Here is an 18,212-nt window from a genome sequence, read left to right on the forward strand (position 1 = left end):
CCAGACACTTCAAAGTTGGGAAAAATCGTGTCCAAAAACATCATAGTATAAAGCGTGATTTTTTTATATTTTGTAAGGGGTGCTACTAGGAGTTACGCCTTACAATGCCAGACACTTCGCACGCTGGCCTTGCGCAGCCAGACACTTCAAAGTTGGGAAAAATCGTATCCAAAAACATCATAGTATAAAGCGTGATTTTTTTATATTTTGTAAGGGGTGCTACTAGGAGTTACGCCTTACAATGCCAGACACTTCGCACGCTGGCCTTGCGCAGCCAGACACTTCAAAGTTGGGAAAAATCGTGTCCAAAAACATCATAGTATAAAGCGTGATTTTTTTATATTTTGTAAGGGGTGCTACTAGGAGTTACGCCTTACAATGCCAGACACTTCGCACGCTGGCCTTGCGCAGCCAGACACTTCAAAGTTGGGAAAAATCGTGTCCAAAAACATGATAGTATAAAGCGTGATTTTTTTATATTTTGTAATCGGTGCCACTAGGAGTTACGCCTTACAATGCCAGACACTTCGCACGCTGGCCTTGCGCAGCCAGACACTTCAAAGTTGGGAAAAATCGTGTCCAAAAACATCATAGTATAAAGCGTGATTTTTTTATATTTTGTAAGGGGTGCTACTAGGAGTTACGCCTTACAATGCCAGACACTTCGCACGCTGGCCTTGCGCAGCGAGACACTTCAAAGTTGGGAAAAATCGTATCCAAAAACATCATAGTATAAAGCGTGATTTTTTTATATTTTGTAAGGGGTGCTACTAGGAGTTACGCCTTACAATGCCAGACACTTCGCATTTAATTTTTTAACATTAGTGCAGGGAATTTAATTTCAAATATGAGGGCCGAAAAAATTTGAAGATTTTGGTTTTTTTTTACGAACTTTTGAAATAACCCTTTATTTTGCGTTTTTTCCTGTGTTTAATTTTTTCTAAACCCATCCCACAAGAAGTATGGGAATTTCTTTCTGAAAATTTAGTATGTAGTAGTCAAAACATTTATCCCTCTTCAGAAGAAGAAAGTTTTCATATATACGCGATAGCTTTTTTTTTTTTCAATTTTTTAATGAGACTTCGAAAAAAAACCATTATTTTTCGCTTCTTTTTTTTTTGCGTTTAAATCTTTCTAAACCCATCCCACAAAAGATGCGAGATTTCTTTCAGAAAATTTAATATGTAGTAGTAAAAACATTTCACCTTCTTAAGAATTTTTTTCCAAAAATATGCAATTGCTCATTTTTTACAATTTTTTAAAACACATTGTATCTTCCAGCAATGGCCCATGGGGAATCAACTTTCTTCCTTTCACAACCTAGCTGTGACGTCATAATAGTGCGAAAAGGTTCCTTCCAATTGCTGTGACGTCCTGCCTAGATTTCGATTCGATATTCAGTAATTGAATCTAATTCGCTGCAACGTTCTTTTTTTTTTTTTTTTTCTAACGGTAGCACTTGCTTTTTTATTTACTTTTTTTAACTTAGGAATGCTTTGCTTTCTTTTTTGAATCATCCCTCCCCCACCGGACGTTTCGCTGTATCATTTTACGTTACATATTTGCGTAATTAATTTAATTAAAATATTGAGTTTTTTTTTTTTTTTTTTTTTTGGCAAACGCTACTTTTTGCACCTACGGGAAACAAGGAGGCTTTTTTTGCGCTATTTAGTTAAATGAATTAAGCTCCTAATAGCACCATTTACAAAATATAAAAAAATCACGCTTTATACTATGATGTTTTTGGACACGATTTTTCCCAACTTTGAAGTGTCTGGCTGCGCAAGGCCAGCGTGCGAAGTGTCTGGCATTGTAAGGCGTAACTCCCAGTAGCACCCCTTACAAAATATAAAAAAATCACGCTTTATACTATGATGTTTTTGGACACGATTTTTCCCAACTTTGAAGTGTCTGGCTGCGCAAGGCCAGCGTGCGAAGTGTCTGGCATTGTAAGGCGTAACTCCCAGTAGCACCCCTTACAAAATATAAAAAAATCACGCTTTATACTATGATGTTTTTGGACACGATTTTTCCCAACTTTGAAGTGTCTGGCTGCGCAAGGCCAGCGTGCGAAGTGTCTGGCATTGTAAGGCGTAACTCCCAGTAGCACCCCTTACAAAATATAAAAAAATCACGCTTTATACTATGATGTTTTTGGACACGATTTTTCCCAACTTTGAAGTGTCTGGCTGCGCAAGGCCAGTGTGCGAAGTGTCTGGCATTGTAAGGCGTAACTCCCAGTAGCACCCCTTACAAAATATAAAAAAATCACGCTTTATACTATGATGTTTTTGGACACGATTTTTTCCCAACTTTGAAGTGTCTGGCTGCGCAAGGCCAGCGTGCGAAGTGTCTGGCATTGTAAGGCGTAACTCCCAGTAGCACCCCTTACAAAATATAAAAAAATCACGCTTTATACTATGATGTTTTTGGACACGATTTTTCCCAACTTTGAAGTGTCTGGCTGCGCAAGGCCAGCGTGCGAAGTGTCTGGCATTGTAAGGCGTAACTCCCAGTAGCACCCCTTACAAAATATAAAAAATCACGCTTTATACTATGATGTTTTTGGACACGATTTTTCCCAACTTTGAAGTGTCTGGCTGCGCAAGGCCAGCGTGCGAAGTGTCTGGCATTGTAAGGCGTAACTCCCAGTAGCACCCCTTACAAAATATAAAAAAATCACGCTTTATACTATGATGTTTTTGGACACGATTTTTCCCAACTTTGAAGTGTCTGGCTGCGCAAGGCCAGTGTGCGAAGTGTCTGGCATTGTAAGGCGTAACTCCCAGTAGCACCCCTTACAAAATATAAAAAAATCACGCTTTATACTATGATGTTTTTGGACACGATTTTTCCCAACTTTGAAGTGTCTGGCTGCGCAAGGCCAGCGTGCGAAGTGTCTGGCATTGTAAGGCGTAACTCCCAGTAGCACCCCTTACAAAATATAAAAAAATCACGCTTTATACTATGATGTTTTTGGACACGATTTTTCCCAACTTTGAAGTGTCTGGCTGCGCAAGGCCAGCGTGCGAAGTGTCTGGCATTGTAAGGCGTAACTCCTAGTAGCACCCCTTACAAAATATAAAAAAATCACGCTTTATACTATGATGTTTTTGGATACGATTTTTCCCAACTTTGAAGTGTCTGGCTGCGCAAGGCCAGCGTGCGAAGTGTCTGGCATTGTACGGCGTAACTCCTAGTAGCACCCCTTACAAAATATAAAAAAATCACGCTTTATACTATGATGTTTTTGGACACGATTTTTCCCAACTTTGAAGTGTCTGGCTGCGCAAGGCCAGCGTGCGAAGTGTCTGGCATTGTAAGGCGTAACTCCTAGTAGCACCCCTTACAAAATATAAAAAAATCACGCTTTATACTATGATGTTTTTGTGCACCATTTTTTCCCTGCTTTGAAGTGTCTGGCTGCGCAAAGCCAGCGTGCTAAGTGTCTGGCTTTGTAAGGTTTAACTCGTAATAGTACCCCTAATAAAATATCAAAAAATCACGCGTTATACTATGATGTTTTTGTTCACCATTTTTTCGCGCCTTTGCTACCTCTTGCCCGCCAAAGCCAGCGCGAGTCAGCTTAACTAATAGCGAACCCTTCATACCTGCTCCAGTGCGCTTACGCAGGAAAATTTTGGTCCTTTATACTATGACGTATGTCTGGCTATCATGGGCTCTTGGACTATTGGTTCATATCACCGTTTATAATAAGAATTAATTGGGACAAATGTAGTTAGAATGTGTTTGCTGACCCATTTAAAATTTTTTTGGGCTCCATCTACAAAATATAGTTGCATAAATTTTGAAGCAGTGTTAGAAGTAGGTGGTTGTTAGTCGCATTTTAATACTAAAAATTTTCCTTTGGTGTCTAAATTTATAAACTTAGGTGCCAAATTTAATGCCTTAAGTTTGACACCTGAGCTCTTCTTTCTCGACTCATGATGATTAAGACAAGCGATTGAATTGAAGAATAAATTTGTAAAAGTTATTTTTGAAATACAATTAATTTTGTCTTCGAAAACCTTTTTCTTTTGGTTTGATAAAGCTTTTTTTGTTTGTAATGTGATACAGTATAACTTCGATTTAACGATACCCGATTTAACAATTTATTATTTCCTCGATTAAATGATACATTTCACTGTTCCATATTTGACGGAATTAAATGTCTTTTCTCCTCGATTTAAAGATATCGATTGTTTAACGACAACTTTTTCCAGTCCCTTGACAATGGTTAAATCAGGGTTATACTGTATGTATATAACTCATTCTGTAAAAATAGCACCTAAATTACTTGTTTTGACATGTAGAAACCAGGGCCGATCCTATGGGAGGTCACAGGAACTCACTGGGACCTGAGAAAAAATTTCCTCATTTACCAAATTTTTTCTGACGATTCAGCAAATTTAGAGACATAACTGCAATATTACAATTTTTGAATAACTAAATGTCCCTTTTATTAGATGTACCTATGCGTGCATAGCTGTATTTTATCATTCGGCAAACTGAAAATTTCTACCTTCCCAAAAACTTAAGGCTGGGGAACCAGCCTGTGCAAGAAACTTATCCTAGGTGTCATCATGATGCCTAAATTCATATTCTAACACTGCTCCAAAAAACAAATTGGCCATATCTATAAATGTGCTTCAAACAGAGATTTTATCACACTCAGATGCATGATAATGAAGTTCAAATAAACATAGGTTTTACTAACAGTATTTAATATAGCTCTTTAATATAAAAATATAGTTTATAATTTGTTTACAAGATTAACTTTCAACAACTTCCACATTAGGCATATCTTCAATTTTAGGATTTTCTAAAAGAGTCTTTCTCAGTATGTCTGTACGAATTTCCATTAAGCTCTCGGGAGCCAATAGGCGAGCTCGTATCAGTTGTTTGATGTCCTCATCAGATAGTTTAAGCCTAACACCTTTGAGAATTTGTTCATAATCTTCTTTGCTTTGATTTAGTAACTCAATCATCTTCTTGAAATTTACCTAATAGAGTAGAATATTAAATAAAAGTTTAAAATGAAGATTTTTAAAAATATTACCATTTAATGAATCAAATTTAAAAAAAAAAAGCATTCAATGGAACAGTGTATAATAAGTATATTAAAAGTGTTTTCCCCAACCTTACCTGTGGACTTGCATCCACCAAAATAAAAAATGAGCAAACATATTTAAGTTAGCATTTTGCAAATTTTACCTTTTGTCTGTGTAACTTTCTGCAGTTAAATTTGATATACATGACTGCCGACTAGTTCTCAAGGACAAAGCAACGCATTAATATCCAATCAAAAAAAAAAAAAGTTCTGCAAGTTTTTTTAAAAAGCTCTGCTGGTCCGCGGGTCAAAAAAAGTTGAGAAACGCTGCTCTAAGGTTAACATATGGACCAAATTTTATTTGATTCCACTCATTACTTTCGGAGACCAAGCACATACGCATGCATAAGAGAGAACAAAAGAAAACGTTTGATTGCTCCACCCCTCTTGGAGGAATCTGTGCAAAAAACTAATGTTTACCAATTTACATGGGGATAAATAGGTGTATCTTATTTCATTTGACTTCATGCAGTAGTTTCTGTTATAGAGCGATCACAAAAAACTAGTCACACACATACAGACAGAAAATTTCTAAAAATGGTTAAAATGAACTCAGCACACCTCAAAATGTGCCAAAAATTTTCACAAATCCAATACTTTCTTCTATCAGATATAAAAGAAAGTAAAAATTGAACAGTTAGAACTTTGCTACTATTTATATACTTATTGCAGTTTATTACATTTTGAAGTACTTTAAATTACTGGAACTATCTCTGATAGTTGAAATTCAATGAAATCAAGCATTTTATTTATTTATTTATTTATTTGAGAAAATTATAAAGACAATGAAAAATGGAATTTTTAGAACTTTGCCATTACATAATACATTTCTGTCACCAATTAGTATGTTTTGCATTATTTCTAACAAAAATACTGGAACTATTTCTGACAGATAGAATAAGGTTTCTTTTTTTCCCGTTAGAGAAAGTCAGACACAAAAATTGTTCTTGCTGAAAACCTTGACTTAATTGATATGTACAGTAGGGTGGAGTAAAAAAAACGAAATTGAAATATGTAAAGCCTACTGTCTGACCATCAATTACATGAAAAGGCTAATATCCGGTTTATAGGCGGAAATGGACGTATCTATTAGTTTAGAGGGGTGTTCGTGGTTTATTTCAGATGCGCACTTTTGCCTCTCTACTATTTAGCCTTAGTTTTGTAAAAATGAAAATTTGCTCACAGCAACATTTTTTAAATCTAAAGTATATTCGATCTATATTCTCACGGTAAAAACTAATTGATTTACTTATTCACAAAAAAGTTTTGAGCTTACCATTTTGCTTTTACATTCCTGAACGAAAGGAAAATATTTTTTTTCTTTTTGTTGTTTCCATCATAACTATTTTTGTTTCCAGTTATTTTATTTTTGGGAATGCAATAAATGAATAAGGTACGAGTGACATTATAAAACGTGTGCTTCAAAATCCCATCGTTATTTTTCCTTCTCCCCTGCTGGATTCATTCAGATGGAATCGTCTTTACTTGGCACATTGTCAAATTACATACAATCCGCGGTAAAACAGTATGTGTGGAAAAGTTGCCTCTTACCAAGTCTATTTATCATACAAAATTTCAGTTAAATCAAACAACATCTTTAGCTGCCCATTTGACTTTGAATTTTAAGTAATTAGCCTGATTTTTCATCAAACTGGCAAAAATGAAATGATAAATACAATTACCTCTCATTTGAAACTTTGAATGTTTGAAATGAAACTCTTGATACATAAATACTTAATATACAGTTAGCTGAATGACCTAGGTAATTGCGAAATTGCTTTCAAACGTACATTAAGCTTACTAATCGCACATGCTTTTCCAGTGCACTTTATTTGAATCCATTCTTTGTTCTCGTTAGTTGTCTTTCTTTTTTAAATATTCTTTGTAGTTCGATTAATTTCAAACTTTTGAGTTACAACTTCAAATGTAAATGAACGATGTTTTTGTGTATAAACATCTTGAAAGAAAAAAAAAAAAAAAGTCAAAAGTTTTTCTTTAGTATCATGAGATGAGCATAAATTTTTATAAGTGCAACTAAATTCCAGTCAGTTAAAGTCAAATAGTTATCTGCATTGAAGTTTATTGAAAGATGCTTGAATTCTTGAACATAGTTATTGAGTTGAACCATATTTTCCTATTTGAAGCTGTTGAAGGCTCTCCTGCACGTTTTATTTTGTTGGTCAGCATTGACAATAGAATGTTTTCTCGAAATGACTACATTATTTTATTACATTGTAAATTGTAAAAGTATTCCATTCCAATCCGAAGTGATCGTTTAGATTTAATATTAAAAATTTTTTAAATCATAGAGTACACTCTAACAACATATTCAGTTGAAACTTTCACATTCTCTGATGGGCATTTTCTCGAAACTGAAAAGTTCAATTTGTTGTCGTTAACCTTCTACAATGACTGTATCTTTCTTAACAAGCAGAATGAAATATTTTTGTTTGAAAATCCATTCCACATTTTGTAGACATACCATTGATTGTACTAAGTTCATCAGGGGCAACCTCTGCCAAAGATACATCTACTTTTTAAAAGTTTACTACAGCCATATTTTCACAGGACTAGTTTTTTCCTAATTTCTCTGACTCTCCTTTGCTCTAGGCTATACATATTAAGACTTTTAAGTCCGGCTCCATAATCTAAATATGAAAAGTCCTCTTTCTCGCCCTTAGTGCACTTCAGCTCTTTACAATGAAAAATATCTTTCTTTGAATAAGGAGACTAAAACTGAACAGCATACTAAAGATGAGGTCTTACCAAACTCATATATAACTATCAGCACTGATAAGAATTGAGGCTGATCTATCGGAGTCATCATCTTATGCTACATGTGGAACTTCTTTCTCATTTACGATGCTGACCTTTACTTATAATTGTGTTTTTCTCCTTTCAAGTTGTTTATATGTAAAAAGAGCATTTTCTTTTACATTTGAAGTAGTAATGTTAATGGTTTGAAATAATAAAAACTAAATAAACTACTTAAAAAGAGAGAGAGAGCCAACTAGAGCAAAGAACGCAGCTCATATCAGTGAATACAAAGAAAGTGCACTGACAAAGCATGTGCGATTTGCGCACTTAAAGTACGTTTGAAAGCAATTTCTCGATCGCCTAAGTCATTCAACTACAGTCAATTCACCATAACTCGAATCTAAAGAGACCAACGAAAAACTTCGACTTATCGTAAGTTCCACTTACCCCTAGTTTCGGTTTTCGACATTTTAAAAGAGAAACCATCGAGTATTTTAATTAATATGTACATATAACAGACAAAATTACCGAGCTTAACGTTTTTAAGCACAATATGCACAGTTAAATCAAAAATATTGAGAAAAAAAAAGTCAAAAGCATGGTTTTGATTTCGATACTGCTGGAACCATTTGAATAGAGCTGATTCTACTTCGGGAAAGGTGCACATCTTCATTCGTTTCAAATTCGGATTCATGGATTCTACCGCTTTAGAAGTTTTGCTTTTTCTTTTAAGATCACTGACAGAGTACTTGCTTAGACACCTTTAATAGTAAAGAAAGCTCACTTTGTCTCACAGCAAATGATCAAACTAAAGAATGAAGGGGAACATGTCTTAACTTAGGTCAGCCTTTGAATAAAGGTACAATCAGTGGACTTGACAGCTTAAAAGCAAATTTGTAGTCCAGCAACACGTCAAAGTGTAAACAGTACAGTTTGACAAAACATAACTCATTTCTGCACATGTAACTCTTTTATCGCACATTGGCTCAAAAGGTGCTCTTCTTGCTTTAGAGGTCTTTTGTGCAGGAATTGTAAGTGAAGGTGAATTAATTTTTCTCTCATAGTCACTTGTTTATTTTTTTTCCTTTTCGTTCTTTCGAAATAAATTTTGAGTCATCTTTGAAAAAACTTCGAGTTAAAGGAAGTTAACTTCAAGATATTGAGAATAATTAGCATGGAATTAAAGACAAAGGGGTTGGGACTTGATAAAAACTTCGATTTATAGTAATATTCGAGTTATCGAACTTCAAGCTATTGCAAATTGACTATATATATTGAGTATTTATTTATCAAGGTTTTAATTTCAAACATTCAAAGTTTCAAAATAGAGGTAGTTATATTTTATCATTCCATTTTTGCCAGTTTGGTGAAAAATCAGGCTAATTACTTAAAATTGAAAGTCACATGGGTAGCTAAAGATATTATTTGATTTAGTTAAAACTTTGCATGATAAATAGGCTTGGCAAGAGGCAACTTGTCCGCACATAGGCTTTACATATATCTCAATTTTGTTTTTTTCACCCCACCCTAATGTACAGTATGATATTTTACAAACCAATACAGTCAAAGTTTTGAACAAGAATTTTTTTTTGTATCTCTTTTGCCCCTCACTTTTGGCCAGGGGTGCCCATCCCCCCCCCAAGTTCAATGGTGCAAATCCCCCCGCCAAACAAAAAATCTCAACCCTCTTTCCCTTTTCATTTTTTAGCTTTTTTTTATATTATTTATTTAAAAAAATATTTTTTATCTAGTTATTTATTTATTTGTCTTTAAATATCACTATTATTATTCTTTTATTAGAAAAGTACTGTGCTACGCCTATGACACACACACACACACACACACACTAAATGTATAAATGAAATAAAATATAAAAAGAATAAAATGAAATAAGTAATTTAACCCATTCCATGATCAGCTCGAAACCCCTTAACGCGCATGCCGCAGATAACGAACGGAGTTGCTTTTTGCTACGTTGTAATAGCGCTTTTCTCCCCATTTTGCTATCGGGATTTTAATGTTGTTTTTGCTGTTCGGCTTGCACTCGAAAATCGCTTCGCTTTATTAGTTTTTTTGGCACTGAATTAAATAGTGCAATAAAATACAAGGTTGCTAATATGTGCTGAAATATTCATTAAATTTACACAGTACATAACGGGAATATAATAAACAATATAGGATAGGACAAAAAGCAATTATTTTTATAACAAATTATTTTATTGATTTATTTTTACTTTTATCTCAGTATATCATTTTTTTCTTTTTATGCACTTAAGAAATCAAAACTGCTAAATGTAAGATAATCTATCTTTTAAAAGGGCTCAACAAAACATTCTTCAAACAATTGACTGATCGATCCAATCTGTGAGCAAGGGAATTGAATGGATAAAAACGCTTTAACTGTGGGAATGATTTTCTAAGAGGATAAAAAGTATTCTTTGGTGCCTTTTGATACATTGTGACCCTTCAAAACGACCAATAAACACAGTGACATCTCTTTGCTTTTCGGTTCTTTTATTGTAATTGCGATGACTTTTAAATCCCTTCTGAGTGTCCAGATATCAATTACTCTAGCGTGGGAAGTATTTTAAAGATAAATGATTACAAAAGATCAAAACTTGCGGCTAATCCCCTACTTCCCTAAAGGATACTTTTGTGCCTGCAACTAAAAGCCCCCAGCTGAGAGAGGAATAACAGAAGCTGCCTGGGCGGATTCCCTAAGGAGGTGTCCCCCTTGGTGTCTTGCAGTCAACCCTTCCACATTATTTTCTTACAGCAAAACAGTTTGAATCAGAAAGGAATTTCAAAGCAAGCTTTACTGCTTGCATTTGAGAACATGTCTTCAGAAGAAAAAAAAAAGAAAAATCTTGCTTGAAATCGAGTCGGATTGTTTTTCTTTTTTAAAAACATATTTGGATAAATTTTAGTTAGTTTCATAGGATTATTTACTAATTAAGGCAATTTGATTATTGAAAAGAAACCAAATATTTTATTTCTATTTTAAAATCTCATAAAAGAAGGTGCAATTAAAACATTGGAGCTATTTTAAAACAATAAATAAAATCTGAAAAAGAAAGGGAGAAAAGGAATGTTTCGTTTTGTATGAGTAAAGCGAAAAGAACTCAAGATATTATCATTTCATTTGTACTGTAGTATATATTTTATGTTTTGCATAGGGGTCAACTATTATGTATAATCAATGCGGTCGTCATAATTTTTGTTTGTGAAATTAAAAATATTCAAAACTGTATCACTAAAAATCCATCAAAGGATGCCGCGAATATAAAAAGTTGAAATTTAAGTGCGAAAATATCACGATTTAAAAATAAATAAATAATAAAAAATAATAATAGTATACAAATAAATAAAAAGCGTAGTAAACACATTATAATTAAAAAAAACATACTCGTACAAAATTAAGATGTGTAAGATAATTAAAAAAAATATTGTGTAAAATAAATTATAAAGTTTGAGGATTATGAACAATTTAGTGAAGGATGCTTGTGTAAGAAGGTGGATTTTTGATAACAAGAAAAAAATATTTATGTTTATTTGCTTTATTCAGGCATAGAAATATTGTTAAATGTGTAAGGAAATATTTTCACACTTGTTCATCAGGAGTTCAAATGCCAGAATGCTAAGAAACAAAGCTTCCACGAAAAGATAAAAATATAATGCCTGATTATTCGAAGCGTTATACGTGTCCCATTTAGGAGTACTTGAAAGGTTAATATCTTAGTAAAATAAAATAAATTACAACAAGTTTCGTGAAATACTGTAAGTTACATCCCTTTTGTCTAAGGAAAAGAGCTTGATTACCGCTCCCCTAAAAGCACCAGAACCCAACAGAGAAGCGCAATAACAGGGTTTTGCCCCTGAAAGGATCGCCGACACATATTCGGCTGAAGCAAAAACTGCCAGAAACGCTGTGGCGACACAGGTTCGTCGGAGGCAGTTAGGAACCATTTTCTTGCAACAAGCCTGAATCGGCCGGGGCAGTATTAACACAAACTGCGTGGCCGATCCTGTATCGGCCAGGGCAAAGAATGGGTTAAGTTAAAAATAAAAATCAATAAATAAATTTATGTAAATGATTTTAAAAAAATTTAAAAATCCCCCCCCCAAAAAATTTTGATGGCGCGACTTGCGCCATAATCCCCCCCCCTGTGGGCACCCCTGCTTTTGACCTTTTTGTGGTTACCCGTGGTTTTACAATCTGTGGTCCCCATCCAACAAATTCCACCTATAATCTGGAGTTTGATGCAGAATATCAACATATACACAAATTAAAAATGGAATGATAAGAACTTATCTACAATTTAATAAATTTATATCACTACTGTCTGACTACGGAATGGCAAACATCCGGTTCACAGGCAGAAATGGACGCATCTATTAGTTTTCAGGGATGTCAGCATTTGCAGATGTATGTCAGCCTCTAAATTAAGCAGAGTCTCATTCAAATAAGTGGGAAATGCGCATCAAATTTTTACTTTTTTTCCTTATTGAGCTAGACTCCTCTTAACTGGACGTTTGCCAATCCCATAAAATCCGTTGTTGAACAGTATTTAGCAGCTTTTGAGGAAGTTTAAAAATACTGGAATTTTTTCTGACAGATGAAATTCATTGCAAAATCAAGGATTAATTTTTTTTACAGCAAATTATTACCTCTGAGCCTTCATAATTGAAAACCCCAATACAACTGACTCCAACTGGCTTATGGCACAATCTTCCCAACATCTTTTTTCGAAGGGCAAAAATACATGGGATTTGATGATCAGCAGCTGCTTGTTTTAGATCACAGAGAACATCATTTAGACCACCTGAAATTTTGATTTGAAATTTTGATTAAAAAAAAAAGGTTAATCTTTTTCTCTCTTTTAATGGTTGTTCATACATTTCTCTTCACTAAAACAGCAAAATACAGAATAAATTTTTATTTAATGAAAAAAACTTGTATGGAGATTTATATTTAATAATACCATAAATTATATAAAGACAAAATTAAAATTCATAAGTATCAAACATCATGTAAAATGACTGAATTTATCTGCAAAAAATTACATACATTTTCTACTGTTTTGTTTCATACATAAAAAAATGCCAAAAAAAGAAAAACTATAATACTGCTTTGACTTATTCATTGTCTCCCAATTTAAAATCATTTTAATTAAAAACAAAGGGAATAAAAAGTTTTTTTTTTTCCAGTTTAGAAATACAATCTTTAATAACATTAAAATATTTTAATAGAGTAATTTTCAGAATACATCATACAGGGTGTGGCAAAAGGTATGACCTCATTTTGGAGAGCACTGAATAAAATACTATTAAATGTAGAAGATTGGAATTTTTTTTATTACCTTTGGTACTTCAAATAGTTTTTTTACATTAACGTTTTAAAACGATATCTGCAAGAAGGCGGCCTCCAGTATCAATGCACTATGGTATGGACATCGTCCCCATGCCCTACAAGAACTGAAAATGATAATCATCGAAGAGGTGAACGCCATTCTAATTCAGATGTGTTAAAACACAGCCAGAAGCTTCCAAAATCGGCTATATCAGTGCATTGCTACTGGAGGCCGCCATCTTGCAGATATCGTTTCTAAAGGTTACTGTAAGAAAACTGTTTGAAGTACTAAAGGTAATAAAAAAAATTCAAACCCTCTACATTTAATAGTATTTTATTTATTGCTCTCCAAAATGAGGGCATACCTTTGGCCGCGTCCTGTTACTAGGCATTTTTCAATTTAATTACTAAGAATATTTTGCCTTTGTCTGAGAACCTTCCTTGACAATATATTTTCCTGCATCTTTTTGCAATGCTTTAAGAACATCTAGGTCTGCTTTCAAACTAAAACTCACATCGAATTGTTTTGAAAGGTTTTTAAACAACATAAGAAGTGAAGGAAGTGTGTTGATTTCAGCATTATACTCCTCTAAATCATCCTCAACATAGGCCCGTCATCTCGAAACTTTTCCGGGGGGAGGGGGGACTGAATGTATGTAAATTACTCCATAAAACAACAAAAGCCACTCTCACTTACACGTAAATACATTAATTCCCAAAGCTGGGGGGGGGGGGGGAGAATTGTCTCCCCTAAATGATGGGCTTGCATCAACATTGAATCATTTCAACCAACAATTTTTGTTTTGAAATATAACAGGAAAAGAAATGACTAAAGGTCCTATAAAAAAAACTCAGAAAGACATGTTCAAGGACTTATTATAACTAAAGGGGAGAAATGTGTTTAATGTCCTACAGGGGATTAGGTTCTTGGAAAAGCCAATACATGAAGAAAAATTTTACTGCAGTTTTCAAATTTCCCAACATTTTTTGTCTGGTTAACTGGACTGTTTACAAATGATATTAATGAAATGAGAAAAGTTAATGCCAATTCAGTAGTTCTTGGTAATGGAAACACTGAGTAGTTCCATTCAAATAAGAGAAAACAAGACGGGTTATTTTGGGAACTTTAGCTGGGAAGAGCGTTAAACAGATAATTCAAAAAACAAACCTTCAGTTTGGACGTTTTCAACGTCAGTAGCTAGAATAACACATTTAACTTTCCTTAACTTCAGATGCTTTTTCACTTCCTTTATACCACAAGTAAGGCGACGTTTCATACGAGCCTGTTGATCAAACAAACTTTATTAAAATTTGATCATATTAATATATATTACGATAATAAAATTTTTATTTTATAACATCATAGCCAATGCTTTAAAGTTAAGTTTGAGACTGCAAGTACAATAAATTTATGTAACCACTCAACCAATCATCTATAGAATGAATTACAGACGTTAAAAAATAAAGCATTAAGTTGCCAATATATGATGTCTGCAAAAGTAGTGTAAAGTTCAGCTTACATTTTTGCCACGTTACAAATCTCAAAGTGACATTCGATTCAGTATTCATGAAAAATAAAACACACAAATTTAAATAAAGAATAACATTGTAAAAAATCTAGTTTTATTTAGCTAAATTGAATACTTCTTTAAAATAATGTTTTAATTCAATATTCGAGTGGCAATGCTACTTAAGAAAAAAAAAAGAATTACATGATGTGACCAAAATTTTACTTTCAAATGGATGACTAACTCAAAAACCAACTTCGTCTACAATAACATTAACGAAAAGGTTTTTGATTGTAACAAAATTAGACAATATTATTAAAAATATCACTAAACATCTTTTTCAAACACCCAAGTATGGCTTCCAACAAGTACAGGTGTTGATCAGGATTTTTAGGCCCATATTTTGTGAAAAAAGGAAATTTTTTATGAACTTTTATCTTTTTTGAGGGGAAAAAACTAGTTTTTGGAAATTTTTTTTTGTATACTTTTTGCAAAAAAATCCTGTCAAATCACAAAGAGCATGTTTAGCTATTACAAATCTATTCAGTAAGTTACTGCCCTATAGCCAGGGCTAAGGCAGAAATACATGAAATACACCACCAGCTCAGTCAATTCCAGCCGAGGACTGCAGTTTCGTGCTTAATAGCACTCATCAGCCCAGCAGCATATAAGCTACCTTTATTCCTGTTCGGTCATAGGAAAATTTCAGGCCCTCTCATTGGCTTATTTATTATTACATTGGAGTGTCAATCAAAGGTTCAAAGACGCCATTGTAATGTTGCTAGTCGTCTTTCGCACTGTGTTTCTTGTTTGTAATCTGCTAAATACGAATAAGCATTTGCAAATGATAGCTTTAATTGAATGTTGCTGGCAAAAACAGCATTATTATTTCCAATCAATTTCATTCTTTGCAAAGCAAATGAAAGCTGCCTTGAGCTACTGTGCTTTAAAATAAAAATAGGTTGTGCCATCTTTGGGCGAAAAATGCATGCTTTACAAAATTGTTTTGATTTAAATTAAAGTTATTTTAAAAATAATTCTCATGGTAAATTATTTTGTAGATGGAAAAGAACGAATTCTGCAATTTTTCATATTCTTAATGATATTTAATGCAATTTAAACAGCACTTCTTAAAGAAATGATTACCATTTAACTTAATAATAAATACTTCTAGTGAATAATTTAAATACATAATAATTTTTAATATAATTTTCTCTTGTGCCAATTTATTTCCAGCTAATTTCTATTGAATATGAGTTAGCATTCAAGAATAAGACCTTTAATTTAGTGAGTACATCTGGAAAAAGTTCCTTTTTGTTTTTAAAGAATTTCCTTCTTTACAAAAAAAAAAAAAAAGAAGCTGTTCACACACTACTATTGGATAAAGTCAGCTGAACAAAATATCATATAAGTTATTGGTCAAAAGTTTTATAAAGCTCTCGAACAGGTTGTCCATTTTTTTTTTTTTTTTTTAAATGTTAATCCGTTTTTTTTTTTTTTTTTGTCTATATTTTGTTTATCTTATCGTTCATTGGTTGGATTGCTTTGTGTGTGTCTTCACTGGATAAATTCACAATCCTGAATTAAATTATAAATAGTCTCTTTATAAAATGCTAAAATAATTGAGATGTCTGTATTTAAAAAAGAAAGGCTTCCACCTTCATTAAATTCAATTTTTTTAAATACTTTAAAAAATTTTAAATGAATGTATGATATTTAATGTATTTGAATGATTACAATCAAATTGTTTCAGAACTATTCATGAAACCACGAAGGTCTTATCAGCAGTACAGCAAAAAAATAAAGAAAACTTTTTTGCTAATTTTGCTGAAAATATTTAACAGCTGCAGCTCTCTTCATGGGCCAGTCTAAAAAATTTCGCTGTATTTTTTATTACAATACATTAAAAGTCATATATTGATTTCAAAATTGTCTCAAAAATGGTTGAGCTTTTAAGTTTTAGAAATTTGTGAAACTTTTTTTCTCCAAGTGCATTTAAGTTAAATAGTAAATGAAACTGCATGAAATTCTCTTGAATTGCCTCATCAACTGTGTGTGATAATTTTTTTTAATTAATAATAAATGAATTTAAGGTAACAAACTGTGCGATTTCTGAAAGTTTGACTTGAAATAACATATATATAATTTTACATTATGAAACATTGCTTTTTAATGTTATTTTCAATTATTTAATTCAAGAGTTTAAATTACTTATTCCTTTTTACATAACTTTAAATATTATGATGAATATTAAAAGATAAAGAATTTGCTGTTTAATTAAAAAAACTTACATTGAGAATTAGTTGACAAATGAGTTAAATTAAACTTCAATAGCTCCTTCTTCAAAAGCGCCATATTTTGCTTAAAGATAATGCTATTTATTCGTTTAATTATATATTTTACAGGTTTTTTAAAAAAAAGCAGAGCATTATTTTATTTTATGAGTTATGAAATTAGAAGGAGACAAGAAGGATATGTTTGCCAGACTCACTCAAAATTCAATTGAAAGTCTTATTCTTGAATGATAACTCATATTCAATAGAAATTAGCTAGAAAAAAATTGGCACAAGAGAAAATTATATTAGAAGTTATTATGTATTAAATTATTCACTAGAAGTATTTATTATTAAGTTAAATGACATCATTTCTTTAAGAAGTGCTGTTTAAATTGCATTAAATATCATTAAGAATATGAAAAATTGCAGAATTCGCTCTTTTCCATCTACAAAATAATTTACCATGAGAATTATTTTAAAAATAACTTCAGTTTAAATCAAAACAATGTCGTAAAACATGCATTTTTTGCCCAAAGATGGCGCCACCTATTTTTATTTCAAAGCATAGTAGCTGAAAGGCAGCTTTCATTTGTTTCGCAAAGAATGAAATTGATTGAAATAATAATGCTGTTTTTGCCAGCAACATTCAATTAAAGATATCATTTGCAAATGCTTATTCGTATTTAGCAGATTACAAACAAGAAACACAGTGCGAAGGACGACTAGCAACATTACAATGGCGTCTTTGAAGCTTTGTTTGACACTCGAATAAGCCAATGAGAGGGCCTGAAATTTTCCTATGACCGAACAGGAGTAAAGGTAGCTTATATGCAGCCTGGCATAGGAAAGTGACCGAGCTGGATGTGGAAAACCTCTTAAGGAAGCCTAGAGTGTCAGACAAACTGGTAGCTAATACAGACATAGCACTGACCAGACGAGTTGTCGAAGCAAACAAACCATTGTTTCGGCCGTGCAATGGTTCGGGTGTGTTGAACCGAACCATTGTTTCAGTCACTTTTCTGGTCAGTGCTAATTCTGTATTAGCTACCAGTTTGTTTGGCACTCTTTGCTTCCTTAAGAGGTTTTTCACCTCCAGCTCAGTCACTCCTAAGCCAGGCTGATGAATGCTAATAAGCACGAAACTGCAGTCCTCGGCTAGAATTGACTGAGCTGGCGGCAAAATTTCATGTATTACAAATCTAATCTGAAAT

The 18,212-nt window shown here is 33.0% G+C and overlaps 1 protein-coding gene across 1 annotated transcript in view; it reads right to left on the minus strand.

The window, feature by feature from the left end:
• Positions 1-4,722: 4,722 nt before the first annotated feature.
• LOC129233533 (selenocysteine insertion sequence-binding protein 2-like) overlaps positions 4,723-18,212 on the minus strand; it is a 52,040-nt gene continuing 38,550 nt past the window's right edge. The window contains exons 10-12 of the mRNA XM_054867543.1: positions 14,386-14,500; positions 12,536-12,690; positions 4,723-5,003 (exon numbers count right to left, since the gene is read on the minus strand). Coding sequence (XP_054723518.1) covers positions 4,773-5,003; positions 12,536-12,690; positions 14,386-14,500 — 501 coding nt within the window. The 3' untranslated portion in view covers positions 4,723-4,772. The remainder of the gene's footprint in view (positions 5,004-12,535; positions 12,691-14,385; positions 14,501-18,212) is intronic.

This window comes from Uloborus diversus, unplaced genomic scaffold (assembly GCF_026930045.1).
Source record: "Uloborus diversus isolate 005 unplaced genomic scaffold, Udiv.v.3.1 scaffold_504, whole genome shotgun sequence".
In the NCBI taxonomy this organism is placed as follows: Eukaryota; Metazoa; Arthropoda; class Arachnida; order Araneae; family Uloboridae; genus Uloborus; species Uloborus diversus.